Source organism: Eleutherodactylus coqui, chromosome 1, assembly GCF_035609145.1.
Source record: "Eleutherodactylus coqui strain aEleCoq1 chromosome 1, aEleCoq1.hap1, whole genome shotgun sequence".
NCBI classification, from domain to species: Eukaryota; Metazoa; Chordata; class Amphibia; order Anura; family Eleutherodactylidae; genus Eleutherodactylus; species Eleutherodactylus coqui.
In genome coordinates this window covers 518,820,690-518,838,043 of record NC_089837.1, presented here as the reverse complement: position 1 = coordinate 518,838,043, position 17,354 = coordinate 518,820,690, and the positions used below count along the sequence as shown (strand labels likewise).

The following is a 17,354-nucleotide window of genomic DNA, read 5'->3' as shown; positions in this document are numbered from 1 at the left end:
AATAGCAATGAGCCTGCAGTACCAACCCAGGCCACTGCACAACATACAGAGCTGTTTGCTTCCTGCAGCAAAAAAACAGCTTCAAACACAAAACCACCAGCCTAGGGAACCAGTTGATCACTGGAGGGTCACAGGCAGCAGATCCCCACCGATATGATATTGACAACTTATCCTGATGATAGGTCATCAAAAGCTAGAAGTGGGAGAAGCCCTTTAAGGGTGCATTCAGACAACCGTATATCGGCTGGGTTTTCACACCCAGCTGCTATACGGCGTCTCTCTCTGCAGAGGGTGGAGGCTGGAAGAGTCGGGAGCAGTGCTAAGCTCCGCCCCCGTACCGCCTCTCATTAAAAATAGTGCAGGGGGGGTGGAGAGGAGGCAGAGAGGGGGCAGGAGTTCAGAGCACTGCTCCCGACTCTTCCAGCCTCCTCCCCCTGCAGAGAGAGACGCTGTATTTTTCTTTTTGTACCCTTATTTTATGGTGGGGCAAATTTTAATAGAAGTTGGAAAAGCCCCTCTAAGGGGTCAGTCACACGACCACGTTTTCACGATGCACGGCCACAAGATACATAGTGAATGGAGTCAATGAAAGTACATGGGACTTTAATCCATTCACATGAGCGTATAAACACTGCGTGCAGATCCGCCCGTAAAAAAGACCACAGCGTGCGCCATTTCACCACGTATCACGAGTTATTCTTTCCTATGGGCAGCGTATGCATATATGCGCAACTCCGCTAAGAGAGCAGGGAATTTAAAACAAAAAAAAAAAAAAAACAGCGCTCGACAGCGGGTGTGGGATACACATCATGCGCAGTACACCTGCTGCCATACGTGGCGATAGCCGGCTGACGAGCCCTCAGACTGCTGTGTGACCCACGCAGTCCTTTACACATGCGGTCGTATTCACACGGGCAAGTATGATGCAGGTCAGTGAAAAACGGACAGCGTTACCTGCGATTGTCATACACGTAGAACACCTTAGTGATAAACGCACCATTCAAAGCAGACTTACTCATGAAAAAAAGTAATTCCAGTAGTAAAATGTGTCGCACTTTTTTTGAAGTGGCCAAAAATAGGATGATTTTTCTGAGGGCAAATCAAAGACTGTCCCCACTGTAGCCGGGCTCACACGAATGTGTGGTAAGACTGCACACATAACAGCGATTTGTGACTGCGCACCACAGCGAATTTCACACACTCTATCCTGTGCAGTCTGCCTTGGGTGTTTTTTTTTCCGATTTCCCGCTCTGACACTTTGCAACGCTTCATATAAATGCTGCATACTCAGTGTAGTTGCGCATGTACAGTGTTTATTACGGGCCTATAGAGAATAGGGCTCTGCCGCACGGTACAATAGAACATGCTGTGTTCTTTATGTGTGTATTATACATAATGTATATATGAAAAAGTATTGTCATTGATGCTACAAAGTTGCGCTTGTGTCAGCCTGCTTTACGGCGGCCTACACAGGCACTGGGCATCCGACCTTCAAGAAAGCCTTAGCTTTGTTATCGAACTATGGAGTTAGTAAAAGTTGTTTTGAGCATCACAAAGTCAGAACAATTTGGTCTCCCGAATACCCAGGGCGATGAGTTCGCAACCAGAGCTCTGCGCAACACACGGGAAATAGACTCCAGACATTGGCACCTACCACCTGATGTTCCAGGAACCTTTATCCAGCAAGCCCACTTATTGGAGGCAGGCAGGGTCTCCACTGAAGACCCCCCCATGCCCTCCTTTTCTCTCAGGTGATCTCCTCAGATGTTACTACAGCCAGTCATACACAAGGTCGGCCACAAGTATATTATGGCAGCTATGGGGAGCGAGAATATACAAGACTCAAGTTAGTCCGCATGTAACAAAGTAAATCTCCGATTTATTACTATGCAGTATCAGTACGCAGTCATGTGATCTCTCAGATCTGACAAGTTACAAAAATGCTTTATTTGAAAGGATCCAGTCCTCTTTACCACAGAAATATTACATTGCAGGAGAGGTTTGAGGCATCAGGAGCCCCACATCCAGGAGACCCCAACATACAAAAAGTCTATACTGGAAAACAAATGCTCAATTTAGTTTTTATTTTTTTGGAGGGGGAAAGGCGGGGGGGCTATGTACAGCTTCTAGAAGTTTGGAGGAAGAGACTGAAAGCCAAAAATTAGCAGTCATCAGCAGTGATGGAGGAGTGTAAAGCATGGTACGCAGTTGTCTACAGCCGGACCAGCATGAGATCTTCTATTAGAGCGGCTCAGTCACAGTCAGGACACAGTACTGCCCATCTCTGCCAGCATTATTAGATCTGATTATTTTAAATTAAAGGGGTTTTCTAGGCAGAGCTCACCATCAGAGCTGAGATACACCAGGGTCGGAACGGAAGCCATTGCTCCGCCCCCTGTGTAGCGGCCAGCGCAGCTATCACTGCAATCAGTGGGACCTCCAGCCTGCAATTACAAGCGCTGGCCACTACACAGGGGTCGGAGCCACGGCACTACCTAAGATTTAGTTGGAGAATCCCTTTAAAGAAAGTTTGCTCCATGGATTTCAGAAGTCACATTTATACATCCATTAGTAATACTGGGAAGTGGTATTTTATAAGAGGGAGGGAGGGGAGGGTGTAGTTCAGTCGGATGGAGTTGACGCCAGTCTAAGCTTAAGAGGGCGACGGATTCCAAGAACCCCGTCTCACACCCATTCCTGGAAGCCATATTTTAGACACGGGAGGGACTGTAGTACTCTGTGCAGTCACAGTACAGCAGACACAAGTGTTGGCATGGTTCAGGGGCATGGAGTGTTCACCATTAGCCAAGTGTGCCCTAAGACAGCATAGGTTTTAAAAGGAAAAAAAAAAGGAGGAATCACCAAAAACCCCAAAATAGATTAATCTCCTGTTCCTTAAAGTAGGCTATTCGTTCCATATATATGGAAGAGGCCAAGATGTGAATCCCTTCTGTAGGGATGTTCCTCTTTGCTGTCAATAGACTTGATGTATCCTCCAACAGGTGGAAGCTTTCCATGCAAGTCTCGAGAACAGTTCTACTGCATAGGTCCTGAGAAGTTGAAGACTTGGTCCACCAGGGCACAGACCCATTAGATGCCGTTTACTTGCTGGCTGTGCTCTTTAATCCACTTTTTCATATAGGCCACCTCCATTGCCCGAGCTTCAATCACAGACTTGGGGTCATTCGCGTTATTGGCACGCAGGTCCAGGTGATGAGCCCCGTCCGTGATGATAATGGCAATTAGTGAGTCACTGAGGCTCTGCTTGACCCCACCAGCTGACCACGGGTCCAGATCACCATTGCTGTAAGAGAATCACAATCATAACTAAATGTTCTCTTGTTGGCACTTATATCTCTGATTACAAAATATAAGTTTTAGAAGGCTATTAAAGGGGTTGTGCAGGGTTAGAAAAACATGGCTGCTTTCTACCATACACCACCACTCTGGTCCATAGGGTTGTGTGTTGTATTGCAGCTCAGTTGCATTGAAGTGAAGGGAAGCTGAGCTGCAATACCACACTCAACCCTATGGACACGGATGGCGCTGTGTTTGGAAGAAAGCAGACAAGTCTAGACAACCCCTGCTCCTGCAGAATTCCTGGGCCCTAGTAAAAGTCTAAATGGACCCGCATTCATGCAGTCAAAAGGTACACAGAAGTCTGAACTGGATAAATTGCGCCCCTGGTGGCCCTAATGGGGAGTGCCCCTGGCAGTAAAGGACTAGTACCATTTCATCCAAAGATAATTATGTCTATAGTCACTATTGGATATTATCTTTAAACTCTTTTGGGGGCAGAGTTGAACAACCATTGGGTTGAGAAAGCTGCAGTCACTGACCCCTATGAAGTGTCTAGGACACGGTGAACCCCAGGCCTTCTATGTTTGAGGGACTTGTGCTGCCTCAAGCGCAAGTTAAAACACAAATTTTGCCTTACCAGCTCCCATTTGACCTTCTAAACTAAGGTGACCAGACATCCTGATTTAGGCAGGACAGTCCCGCTTTGTGACGCAGTGTACCGCCTTCCGCTTGGACAGCCATTTCCCCCACTTTCTGGTTACGTCTGGTCACCATTAGAGCGATTACCGGCTGAGGTGCCGCGGGTCCCCAGACGGTAATCACTCTGCAGCACCATGGACCGGATGCACACACTGACTGCAGTGTGTGCATCTGGGATGCTTCCCCCTACAGTCCCCTCACCTCTCCTTTGGTTGCTCAAGAGGAGATAGGGGAAGGGGGGCTGCTGCGGGCACACACACAAGTCCAGCTGCTGGCAGGAGCGCTGAGAGGAGTGTCAGCGCTGTTAACAACCAAGAGGAGCGCAAGTATATGGGTCTTAGGGGGAGTGCTAATACTATGGGGCTACTTTGGGGTCACCATTATTGCTGGGCTGGTATAGGGGAGCATTAATACTACTGAGGCCACTGTGGGGGGCCCTATTACTACTGAGGCTACTGTGGGGGGGCCCTATTACTACTGAGGCCACTGTGGAGGGCCCTATTACTACTGAGGCCATTCTACACATGGCAGCATACCTCAAGCTGACTTAGGAGAGGTTTACACAAGACGGAAATGCTGCAGAACATCTACAGGCTGCGGGGAACTGAAAGCCAGAAGCGCCGACAGCGGGAAGCCTTCTTAAGAGATGGATGTAGAAATGCTGTGGAATTTGCTCCCTGTCTTTTTCTGAAATGGCCCTATACTTTTTATAACGACAGAGGTAAAACCATAAGTTGTGATAAGCCCCGCCCCTGACCACACCCCTTTGCCCTGCTTTGACCCTGGGAAAATCTGGTCACCTTATTCTAAACCCAAGCTCCTCCCATCCAGTGACTGACAGCTCACCACACCTGAAGATTATGTTGCTGGCGGTAGTGATGTTCTTCCCACCATACATGGATGTGATCCACTCCGGACGCGGCCTGATGCCCCATTGTTTATAGCAATCGTCCGAAAAAGCCTCGAAATTCCACGCCTGAGGCTCAAACATGTCCGTGACCCCATCAGAACAGAACGGCATCACCATTTCTGTGCAAGCCTGGAGAACAAGACACAAAACATTCATCAAAGTTATCAAAAAGAGGTGGTCAACAAAGCTAAAATATGATCCCCCACCCCACGAAGAGACGGCTGGACTAGAACATGTGCCCAAAATTGCCAGTTTGTCTTCCAGGCTTACAAGTCATGTGCCCACCACCTCATAGAACAAGGCAACCAGCCATGAAGTAGTGCATCTAGTAGCACATCAGACCTTCTCCTTTGGCCTTCAGAACCAATTCATTGCAACAGTCCGAGGATGTAAAGGTGAACTTGGCAGATCTTCAGTTAGCTGGCTTAGCTTTACATCTTTACATTTAGACCATGCCCTCTTTTCGAACTTACAGATAGGGTCTAAAAACACATCAAAAATGTGGTGCAAGGCATGCTGGACAATTTTTCTGGCACATGTTCAACAGTAAATCTGCCCCAGAGTTCCTATACCCAACAACCCCATTAAAGGAAGAGTTAATTGAGTTCATCCCGAAGTTACCTGATAACTCCAGCCAAGATCATCCAGGCTCCCCACCGCTGTCTGAGATGTGTTGAGACATGAGGTGATTCCGGTGTAGTTATAATATACATTAATTGCTTGAAAGATGTTCTGCAGCAGCCCTTTATCATCAAGGTTAGGATTCCTCAAATGTTTGCAAACCTCCTACATAAAAGTGGGACCATTAGTGTCAGTTTTTCCTGCACATTTCATAAACCCATTAGCTCTTAGGGTTATAGTTTTTGTAGAGAAGGCCAACTGGTAGACGGAGTATTACAGGTGATCATAACTCAACGCAACATGGAATATGTAAGTATTTGCTACCTTTTAAAGGTCCCTTAATTTACAGGATGAAACACACCCATTTAACTGATATAATCATGAGAAAATTGATTTCCGTTATTAATTGGAAGGGAGGCAACTTTTTTTGGTGGGGTAAAAGTTTTTGGCGGCCATTTTGAACTCCACTTTATTGAATTCGGCTCAGGTTTTTCAAATGGGAAGGGGGCCATGTGATATATCAGTCTTGTCAAGAATTCACATACACTCTTCAAATACACTAGGGATTTTAAATAGCCCTAGAGATAAGAGTCCAAAGGCCTTAAGTCTGGCGAACTTGGCTGCCATTCTACCGGACCTCTGCGCCTCATCCAGTGGGCAGGATATGGCCCATCCAGCCACAACAGAATGCATTGGGGTGGAAAGTCACGTGGGAACTCGCTGCTCTTATTGAGCACAGATGAGAATATGGTGTCCTCTAACACCCGGCAGTACTTAACGCAGCCCCCCTCACAAGTCTTTTTTTTTTCGCCTCTTTCCTTTGACTGATCACTTAAGTGGTACATAAAGAAATAATACTTTCAATGTGTGGAAGTAACGGGTGGGACCAGGCCTTCACCTCACCCTGTACTTGTTGCCAGTACTTCTGTTCAGTCATCCACATTCAGTTATGTTGCCCTTGGTTGTCTATAAGCCGCTGTTACCTTGATTGGCCAGGCTGGCAGAGGCTCCAGGAAGTTGGCCGGGTACGGGTAGTCCACCATCGCCAGATTCACCCAGGTCTCACTTAACCAGTTTTTAAAGGCTGCTGCATCATCCTGGCACTTCAGTGGAGAGCACAAGTGAAACTCTCTGGAGAGCCAGCCGATCCCTTCATCTGATAGGGAATAAAAGGGTGAAAGGACTCAGATGTGACGTGCAAGAAGAGGAGGCCAACTCTAGAAGTTTGAGGTTTCAATGAAGGACTTTCTACATGCTTGCATGGATTTCCAGTTACATCCTGTATTATACTCCAGAGCTGCACTCACTATGTAAACAGTGACACCACCAGCAGAATAGTGAGTGCAGCTCTGGAGTAGAATACAGGATGTAACTCAGGATCAGTACAGGATAAGTAATGTATGTACACAGTGACTCCAGCAGCAGAATAGTGAGTGCAGCTCTGGGGTATAATACAGGATGGAACTCAGGAGCAGTACAGGATAAGTAATGTATGTACACAGTGACTCCACCAGCAGAATAGTGAGTGCAGCTCTGGAGTATAATACAGGATGTAACTCGGGATCAGTACAGGATAAGTAATGTATGTACACAGTGACTCCACCAGCAGAATAGTGAGTGCAGCTCTGGGGTATAATACAGGATGTAACTCAGGAGCAGTACAGGATAAGTAATGTATGTACACAGTGACTCCACCAGCAGAATAGTGAGTGCAGCTCTGGAGAATAATACAGGATGTAAGTGAGACTCAGTACAGGATAAGTAATGTATGTACACAGTGACTCCACCAGCAGAATAGTGAGTGCAGCTCTGGAGTATAATACAGGATGTAACTCAGGATCAGTACAAGATAAGTAATGTATGTACACAGTGACTCCACCAGCAGAACAGTGAGTGCAGCTCTGGAGTATAATGCAGGATGTAACTCAGGATCAGTACAGGATAAGTAATGTATGTACACAGTGACTCCACCAGCAGAATAGTGAGTGCAGCTCTGAAGAATAATACAGGATGTAAGTGAGAATCAGTACAGGATAAGTAATGTATGTACACAGTGACTCCACCAGCAGAATAGTGAGTGCAGCTCTGGGGTATAATACAGGATGTAACTCAGGATTAGTAGTATATGTACACAGGTACTTAGATTCTCCATTACTGTTTATCTTCCAGACCCTTAGAAAACTCCAATTCAGGGCCAATTTTCAGAAAATTGCTAATAACTTCTTAAACTGCAGTCTCTTATTGGAAACACTCACCAGTTTTGAACATGCGATTTATTGCCGCCCAAGACTTGGTGATACTTTCCGCACATCCTGTCCCGCTCTTTTCAAAGTCATTCGTCACAGTCTGATAATACAGATTACAGGGGACCAAATCTTCAAACTGCCAAATGGGGGCAGAAGCAGCAATAGCCCTAAAATGGCAAGAAACCCCAAAACCCATTAATCCACAGATTATACATTTCTGGAGGGTCCCTTGGACTGCACAATATTAAATGCACCGTATGAGGACAGAGCCCAATACCAGCAAGCAGGCTTATACGGTTTTATTGTGCGATAGTTCTGCCATTTTGGAATACACACATGATCAAAAATAATTACATATATCGCTCCCCTAGATGTTGTCGGATAGATGAAACGTTCTCTGTGATTGTAACGTTGTTATAAGTGATCACAATAAATGATGCTTTTGCTCTGATATTGTAGAGAAACGACCCCTTGTAGGGAGGCTCTAGTCCTCTGTTGTATCACCTCTAGCTTGGATACAAGATGTGATACAGGTGGGCATGGAGGCTCTAGTACTCTGTTCTACCACCTCTAGCTTGGATACAAGATGTGATACAGGCAGGCATGGAGGCTCTAGTACTCTGTTCTACCACCTCTAGCTTGGATACAAGATGTGATACAGGCAGGCATGGAGGCTCTAGTACTCTGTTCTACCACCTCTAGCTTGGATACAAGATGTGATACAGGCAGGCATGGAGGCTCTAGTACCCCGTTGTACCGCCTCTAGTTTGGCTAGAGTTCATGCAAACTTGCTTGGAAATTGTTCCGACAGACACAGGGGTCCAACGATGGTGCCCGATGTCTCTGTATGGCAAACAACGAGATTGAGAAGCTCGAGCTTCTCAGACGCTCCTCTCTACCGGTGGTCTGTAGGGGGCGTCCTGACCCCGGTCACCTTGTGTGCCCTCATCCACTGGTCCCAACAGCCCCTAACAGTCTGGTCAGACGCTCCTCTCTACTGGTGGTCTGTAGGGGGCGTCCTGAGCTCGGTCACCTTGTGTGCCCCCATCCACTGGTCCCAACACCCCCTAAGTGTGGTCAGAATGGCCCGGTGGGGGACAATTTATCAATACGACCATCCAGCTTCTCACATCCCAATAATGCGCCCCTCTCAGACGTAGGGAAGAAAGCCTGTTACCAGAGTCAATCTTTCTATCTATCCACTAATTTCTCTGTGTTGTACAAACTTGAGATTTGAGACTACCATTCTTTACATCCTAAATAGGAAAAGTAAAAAGGTCGCAACTTGATTATTTAATTCTAAGTGCAAAAGTAAGTGACCCCCTATATAATGTAACTAACAGACTTCTGTACGGCACAAACTTGAAATTTGGTATGATCATTCTTTAAGTCGTAAATAGGTAAAGTAAAGGGGTCATAACATGTTTATTCAGAGAATCTACTAGACCTCTCCGTGTATATACACTGAGGATAACATAACCGACCTCTCTGTCTATACTAAAACGCCCATAAACTGCAGGGATGGAGCATGCCTTTAAGGCTAAGAAGGGGCTGCAACCTTCAGTCTGGGGTTAAATTTGAATAAAATGGGGCATTACCTTTAAGGTTCCAGAAGGAGAATGGGAGTGGTGGCACATTCTGCAGAGGGACATCGGTACATACAGCCAGAGGAGAATCTAACGCTCCTCTATGTGTTTACATATTTTATTTCTCCATATCTCTGAAGTAACCACAACCTCATAAAATGTTTTGTGCGAACCGATAAACACCTGTACCAAGGTAACTCAGGCGAAGCCGGCTGTATCAGCTAGTCATACACATACAAAAAAAATTGCTTTCTGTCACCATCTTTTGGCCCCCATGACTATTTTTCGGTCAATGGGGCTGCGCGAGGGCTCATTTTTTGCAGGGTGACCTGTATGTTTAGATTGGTACTATTTGGGGGGGGGGGGGGGGAACATATGACTTTTTTGATCACCCTGTCTTCAACAAAATTAAGTGCAATTCTGCCATTGCATTTTTTTAACCTTACAGAGTTAATCATGCAGGATTGAGCATGCATTTTAATAAATTGGATTTTACAGATGTAGGGATACTAAATTTATAGATTTTTTTTGCAGTGTTCCTGGGAAAAGGTTCTTCCTTTAATTTTTTTTAAAATTACAACAAAAGTTGCTTTGTTTTTTTTTTTTAAATTAGTCCTTATAGGGTCTTGAACTTGAAATTCCTTGATCACTTATACAATATAATGCAATACCATGGTATTGAATTATACTGTATTTTAACAGGCTGCCTATTAAAGGGGTTGTCTTAGTTTTAAAACTAAGGACAATCCCTTACCCATGCAGTAAAACAATGCTGAGCTCTGTTGTTGGCTGCAGCCCGTGACGTTCCGTAAACTTGGCCTACTACTACTACTGGCTCCATGTGTTGTGAACGGCTATGTCCTAACTGCATGAGGTATGTGCAGCTTAGACATAAATAATCAAACGGGTTGATGTCGAATTTAAAGTCTTTCAGGGCAAAAAATAAAATAAAAAATGTGAACCCAACGACTTACCCCACTACAGCATGAGGATACTTCATTCTCAGCCAGGCCGCCAGCATCCCTCCATAGGAGCCCCCGATGGCGATCACTGGGCTATCTTTGGATTCAACGCTCCCTTTCAAAAACCGTATTAGGACGGCAAAGTCTGCAAGAGCCTGCTCCGAGGTCAGGTAGTTCAGGTATTTGGGATCCTGGAAACGGAAGCAGCTTTTAACCCATATATACACAGCCGATATTCTCACACAGCTTGTGCGCCGCGAGACGCACGAAGTACAAGTCATTGTTTGCAATGGTGTCTTTAGGCCTCATGTCCACGGGGAAAATCAGGCCCGCCGCGGATTCTTCATGTAGAATCCGTAGCGGGTCCCTCCTGCCCCGCGGACATGAGGGCTGAAAATCAGAATAAACTCACCTGCTCCGGACGATGCAGATCTTCCTTCCTTTGCGGCCAGATCTTCTTTCTTCGGCCCGGAGGATGTGCTTGGCACACCGGCAGCGTGCCGTGCGCAAGAAAGAAGATCCGGCTGCGAAGGAAGGAAGATCCGCATCGTCCGGAGCAGGTGAGTTTGATTCTGGTACGGGTCTCCCGCGGATCCGGATGGCTTCCATAGGCTTCAACAGAAGCCTGCGGGAGCCGTCCCCGCGGGAGACCCGCACTAAAATGGAGCATGTCCATTTTTTTTCCCGCACGCAGATCCACGCCTGACGGGAAAAATGACATCCGCAGGTATTTAACTACCTGCGGGTGTCCAATGCATCCCTGTGGGGCGCGGATCCGCGTGCGGGAGAATCGCTGCGGATTTTAAGCCCGTGGACATGAGGCCTTACTCTTTAAATGGGCAGTTTCCCTCTTGCAGCCATGCAAACAATTTTTGACTGATATCGCCCATCTTTTTTAATTCTTCCATAGGAAGGCAGAGGAAAGGGGAAAGCAGCAAAAAAAAAAAAAAAAAAAAAAAAAAAAAGACAAAAAAACATGCAGATTTGCAAGTGCAATATTGGCCCAGGTTTCTTGGGCCAATATCTCACCCACGTGGGTGAGGTTTTACCCAATATCACACTTGCCAACAAAAGGGCAGAATATCATCGCAAAGTCCCATAGGAAACGGGAATGCCCCAAACTAGAACATGTTGCATTTGTGTGTGTGGGTGGGGGGGGGGTCCCGCTCGTGTGAATGTATACATTCAAAAGAATGGATTATATATTCCATATAGCACAAAACTTGCCCAAGTTTCTCGTTCGTGTGAATAAGCCCTTAAAGGGTCGCAGTACCACAGAAATACTTACACTATAGGACAGGTTACCATAGGGCATAGATTCTCCATAATAGCGGTGTTCTGCAAATACCAACATAGCGCCGAGCTCCTCAGCCACATCCCACATAAAGCCCTGCACAAAGACCAGAAGGAGGTTAGAGGAACATACAGTATGGGGTTATTATAGGATTTAGGACGGTAGGGGGCTGAGATACATCATTCTAGGCAACTTAAATGCATCTGCAATTCTTTATAGAGGCTGCAGTTCCATTTCCCAATTGGAGCTCCAGATTCCCAGCACAATCTGGGGGTATTGTTTCTCCTTGGGGGGGGGGGGGGGGGGGAGCACCAAGTAGGTGTCAGGAGACCAATAGTTTGTGCAATGCTCCTCTGTGAAATTTGGTATGAAAATGGAAGATAGTAGAATGCCTCTATAGCACCACCTATTGGAAAGCAGGGGTTTTCTAGACAGCATCGGGATACACCGGGTCAGAGTGGAAGCCACTGCTCCAGCTCCAATCCCTTTGTAGTGGCCAGCACTTGCAATTGCAGGCACAGTTCTCATAGAATCAATAAGACCTGCACCTGTAATTACAAGTGCTGTCCACTACGCAGGACAGGGGTGCAACTATAGGCAATGTGGTTGCACCCGGGCCCAGGACCCTTAGGGGGCCCATAAGGCCTCTCTTCTCCATATAGGGATCCTAGTAGTATGAATAAAGCATTATAGTTGGGGGCCCCGTTACAGATTTTGCATTGGGGCCCCAAATCTTCAAGTCCCGCCTCTGGGTTTGGGTACAGACAGAGGGGGGGGAGCTGAACTTTTGCACCCGGGCCGCTGAACCTTTAGTTGCACCCCTGACGCAGGGGTTGAGCAGCGGCTTCTACTCTAACCAGTTGTATCCTGGTACTGACAGCGGGCGCTGCCTGACAAACCCCTTTAAGGTTTATCCTAAAAGTCCTTGTTAGAGTTCACTGGTTTGAACTCACCAACAGCAGCAGGGATATTGAGTGTATTTAGGGAGGTAAGCCAATCTGCATCTGAGCCTAAATGTTTTTTGTATGGGGGAGCCATTGGAATGAACTGTCAGACAAGCAAACATTTGGCTGACAATTGTTGAGAGTATATGGAAGGAAGGGGGTAAAGCTTTAAGGTGATACGTTAGAACATTCAGCTGCAGGAAAAGCCACACGCACCTTAAGAGACAACTCCAACTTGGCAGCCCCCTCATTCTCAGGATGGGTGGTGGTAGCAAAGATCGGACCCCTACTGATCATGAAGTGACGTCATATCAGACCCGCCAGCATCCCTTTAACTTAAAAGTTCTTTCACTAGTAGCCCTGTAACTTTTTTTTGTTTTTACTTTAGTGGCGTTATACCAAAAGCACAACCCCTGTTCATATGTACTATGAAGGCATACGAACTTCAGAGTGGATTTCCCCAATTGGGACTCCCTCCCTATGACCCAGAACGGAGAGCGTTACTCTGCAAGGGTAGCTTCTGTTTTGGTGAGCTTTGTGCCATCCTGGTATTATACATTCATGTACATGGGAGGCCATAGGTTCAGTTGGTTGGCGGGGGAGGGGGGGGGGTGCCCAAAGTGAGTCGGGACAATTAATTATTTTCCCCACATTCTATGAGCAATTGTTACATATTGGCACAGCTGCTTCAACATACATAGACTTACTAATGCAAGCCAGTTTAGTTTCTCAATGAGACTTGCCAATGCCCATTAAACTCACTCGTGGGACCAGTTTCTTGTTGCTACTGGTGGCGGCCCCAGCGGCCAGACCTGCACCAAGTGTGAGCATTCTGTGATATTTTAATTAAACCTATAGGAAAACCCAGTGAACTTCAACTCAGATCTTGAGTATAGGGCTGGGAAACTACTAGGCAACAAGCTTATTGTGTGTCCCTTATACATTTGTATCATGGTGGACAGAGGTCCCAGCCAAGCAGATGTTACCACCATATTAGGAGCCGTGCAATATAGGACATTAGACCAAATCTGTTACTTATGGATTCACCATGCAGGAATACATGATTCTGCACTGCCTCGCACACCACTGTGCACCACTTGTAAGGTGGCAGCGCCACCCGCACGGCATTGTCCTATACGTACTGTGTTATTACTGAACAAGGTGATATCTCCCTCGTTGCCGGTGTAGAAGAGGATCGGGCCTCCAGGTTTTCTCCAGTGGGTATCGGAGACCAGGTAACGCTGCCTAAATGTGGAGTCTTCATAGAACCCAAAGTGGTCGATCTAGAAGTAAAAACAAATATGGATGTCAGCCCAAGATGGCGGGTAAAATTACAGAAGAGTTGAGAACTTCAAAACAAGGAGACCGATTCAAAAAATACATAAAAATGTGTTAAAGGAAGTATTCGGCCTCATTTCCGAGTTTTAGGAATATAGTTTTTTTTTTTGCATATACAGTATAACCTTTCCAACAAGAAAAGCTGTTCAACCCAGGAAGAGTGCAAAGTGCTGCCAGCAGCGTACAACTAAATGAGCGCCGTATGGCGGCATTACCGTGCCACCATGACTTGTCTTCATTGCTGAATCCCAAGTAGTAAACGCTGGGTGGATGGCGTCCCAGCAGATCACATCCACAGACATCGCAGTAACTCAATCACCTTTTGATCTTGCTTTATTAACGCCCTTTAACCTACAAGCACAGTGTCTGCAGCAAGGAGACAGATGGCCATCTGACATCTCAAGTTGCCTTTTAGGACAATTTATGCCAGTGGTGAGAAGGATGAAGACCAGCAGCAGTTGTAGGTGGAGAGCAAGTTTATTAACCCTTAATGTGACCTGCCTAGTTTATTGCCCTAGGCCTCCTTCACACTAGTGTATGCGTACTTGCGTGAGCGCTGTGCATTTGCGTATTATTTCATACTTGCATTTTTCACGCCTGCAGGGCATGTTCATTTGCGTGCGGCAAACAAAGACGCACCGATTGAAATGGCCAATTTGTCTAAGGAGTTCCAAGTGCGTTTCCCTGTGCAATTACACAGCGGTTCACGCATCTCCCAGGGTATTTTGTTTGCATCCCCATTGACTTCTGCATGGGGATGCAAACACGTGCATCTGAACGAATTCATTGAAATCCATGGGTTCTATTCGCATGCGCAAGTATGCCTGTTTAAAAGGAGGCCTTAAGGATAAAGTGATTTTAATAGTCACATGGCAAAAGTCACGACTGATTGACAGAGCCGTAATAGGGTTTTCTCCCCCCCACCCTTGGAACTCTGCCATTTCGGGAGGATCTTTTTTTTTGTTTCACCATTCAGTAACTATAACACAATAGCTTTCTTACCTGGATCAGTCCAAAATTACTAAGGTACCAAGTTTAAGATGATTTTTTTACCACTTTTGCACAGTAAAAAGATGGGTTTTTTTTTGGGGGGGGGGGGGGGGGAGAACACAACAAACTGACTCGCTGTGTAGTGGAGGCCCTCTATAAATGTTAGACATTTGTCATGTACAAATTGTATTGTTAGTGTCTTGTACGTTGTATACATTTGATGTGTATTGCACCTCTGCAGCACTCAATGGGTTAATGTCTGGGTTATGTCTGAGAAATGTATCATGTTGTAAGGAAGTCTGAAGGGACTTTTCCAGTCAGCTTGTGAGTGAGCCGCACAGACCCGGTCTGATCTATTGTCCAGAATGGAGGAGGCCGAGCGATGGCCTGAAGCCTGTCCTGTGCCTACACTACCCAGGATGTGCCAGTGCCGCTACCTGCAGAGTGAGAAGGAGAAAGACACCAGAAGAGACAATGATGACCGGTAGAGAGTAGGAGAGGAAGAGAGTGGCCAGGAGCAGGATCATACCGATAATTGGGACTGTGGATGGTTTGGATTACTCTGAGAAACTCTTCCTGTCACACCACCTTCTAAGAGTGCAAAGGGTTTTGGTTTTTTTCTGGATGGTTACTGTTTTGCTGAACTTCTGTTGGACATAAGTAAACTGGCATTACCAACCATTCCTGGTTTGCTCAGAAAGTGCGTGAACTACTTTATTTACATCTCAAGAGTCACAGCAGAGTATGGAACGGTAGCGTCACGAGTGACAATGGACCTTAAGGTAACCGCCAAGTTACCCTTTCCCTGTGACCTTCCCCAACAGAAACTTGGATGGGTCCAGAGCTACCCTTAGAGTAGGAGATGGTAGAGCCACCGTGACAGAAACCTTTATCTACCCTGCCATCTCCTCGGCTGCTGGGCCCGCTCCTTGAATGCTGCAGCTGTATTTATAGACTCATAACATTTTTACTTTTCCAGAAGCAGAGCTCTGTAAGGGCTTGTTTTTTGTGGGAAGTTAGTTTTTACTGGTACCATTTTGAGGTACAAAAGGCTCTTTGCCTTGAAGAAAGTTTTTTGCAGGCTCTATTTAAATGAAAGCTACAGGAAACTACAGGCCTGTGAGCCCGACTTCTATACCGGGAAAGATATTTGAACAAATTATTAAACAGCATGTATGCAAGTACTTAGATGAAAATGGAGTAATTAACCAGAGCCAGCATGGGTTTGTAACAAACAAGTCATTCCAGACTAATCTAATTTCCTTGTATGACAGAATCACCAACTGCGTTGATCAGGGAAATGTAGTGGATATAGTATATCTTGACTTTAGTAAAGCATTTGACAAACTATCTCATTATATACTTATTGAAAAAAATGACCAAATATGGGACTGACAAGGCAACTGTTAGGTGTATTCACAACTGACTGAATGATCGCACTTAAAGAGTGGTCATAAATGGCTGCACATCCAAGTGGAAGAATGTATCAAGTGGGGTACCACAAGGCTCTGTCCTAGGCCCAGTGTTGTTCAACATTTTTATAAATGATCTGTAGGAGGGAATTGATGGGAAACTGATCAAATTTTCAGACAACACAAAGCTAGGAGGGACAGCTAACACTAGAGAAGAGAGCGAGGGTATTCAAAAAGATCTAGAAAAGCTTGACCAATGGCAGCTAACAGAATGGTATTTTTAACAGAGAGAAATGCAAAGTCCTACATCTGGGCAAGAAGAATGAAGAAAGCACATAGAGAATGGGAGGAATTGGGCTAAGCAGCAGCACATGTGAAAAAGACTTGGGTATACTAATAGAGCATAGACTGAACATGAGTCAACAATGTGATGCAGCAGCCAAAAAGGCAAAAACAATTCTGGGATGTATTAAGAGAAGCCTAGAGTCTAGATCACGTGAGGTCATTATCCCCCTCTGCTCTTCCTTAGTCAGACCTCATCTAGAATACAGGGTCCAGTTCTGGGCACACCACTTTAAAAAAGACATAGACAAACTGGAGCAAGTTCAGAGAAGAGTTACCAAGATGGTGAGCGATTTGCAAATTATGTCCTATGAGGAACAATTAAAGGATCTGGGAATGTTTAGCTTGCAAAAAAGAAGGCTGAGAGGAGACTTAATAGCTGTCTACAAATATCTGAAGGACTGTCACAGTGCAGAGGGATCAGCAGTATTCTCATCTGTACAAGGAAAGACTAGAAGCAATGGGATGAAACTGAAAGGGAGGACACATAGATTAGGTATTAGACAGTGAGGGTGATCAATGAGTGGAACAGGTTGCCACGGGAGGTGGTGAGTTCTCCTTCAATAGAAGTGTTCAAACAAAGGCTGGACAAATATCTGTCGAAGATGATTTAGTAAATCCTGCACTGAGCAGGGGGTTGCACCCGATGACCCTGGAGGTGCCTTCCAAGCTACCAGTCTATGATACTCAGAATGGTACCAAAAACTGCA

At 45.9% G+C, this 17,354-nt stretch overlaps 1 protein-coding gene across 1 annotated transcript in view; it reads right to left on the bottom strand.

The window, feature by feature from the left end:
- Positions 1-1,925: 1,925 nt before the first annotated feature.
- PRCP (prolylcarboxypeptidase) overlaps positions 1,926-17,354 on the bottom strand; it is a 37,306-nt gene continuing 21,877 nt past the window's right edge. Inside the window, exons 2-9 of the mRNA XM_066588204.1 lie at positions 13,705-13,845; positions 11,613-11,714; positions 10,337-10,515; positions 7,786-7,943; positions 6,514-6,686; positions 5,531-5,695; positions 4,851-5,038; positions 1,926-3,304 (exon numbers count right to left, since the gene is read on the bottom strand). Coding sequence (XP_066444301.1) covers positions 3,091-3,304; positions 4,851-5,038; positions 5,531-5,695; positions 6,514-6,686; positions 7,786-7,943; positions 10,337-10,515; positions 11,613-11,714; positions 13,705-13,845 — 1,320 coding nt within the window. The 3' untranslated portion in view covers positions 1,926-3,090. The remainder of the gene's footprint in view (positions 3,305-4,850; positions 5,039-5,530; positions 5,696-6,513; positions 6,687-7,785; positions 7,944-10,336; positions 10,516-11,612; positions 11,715-13,704; positions 13,846-17,354) is intronic.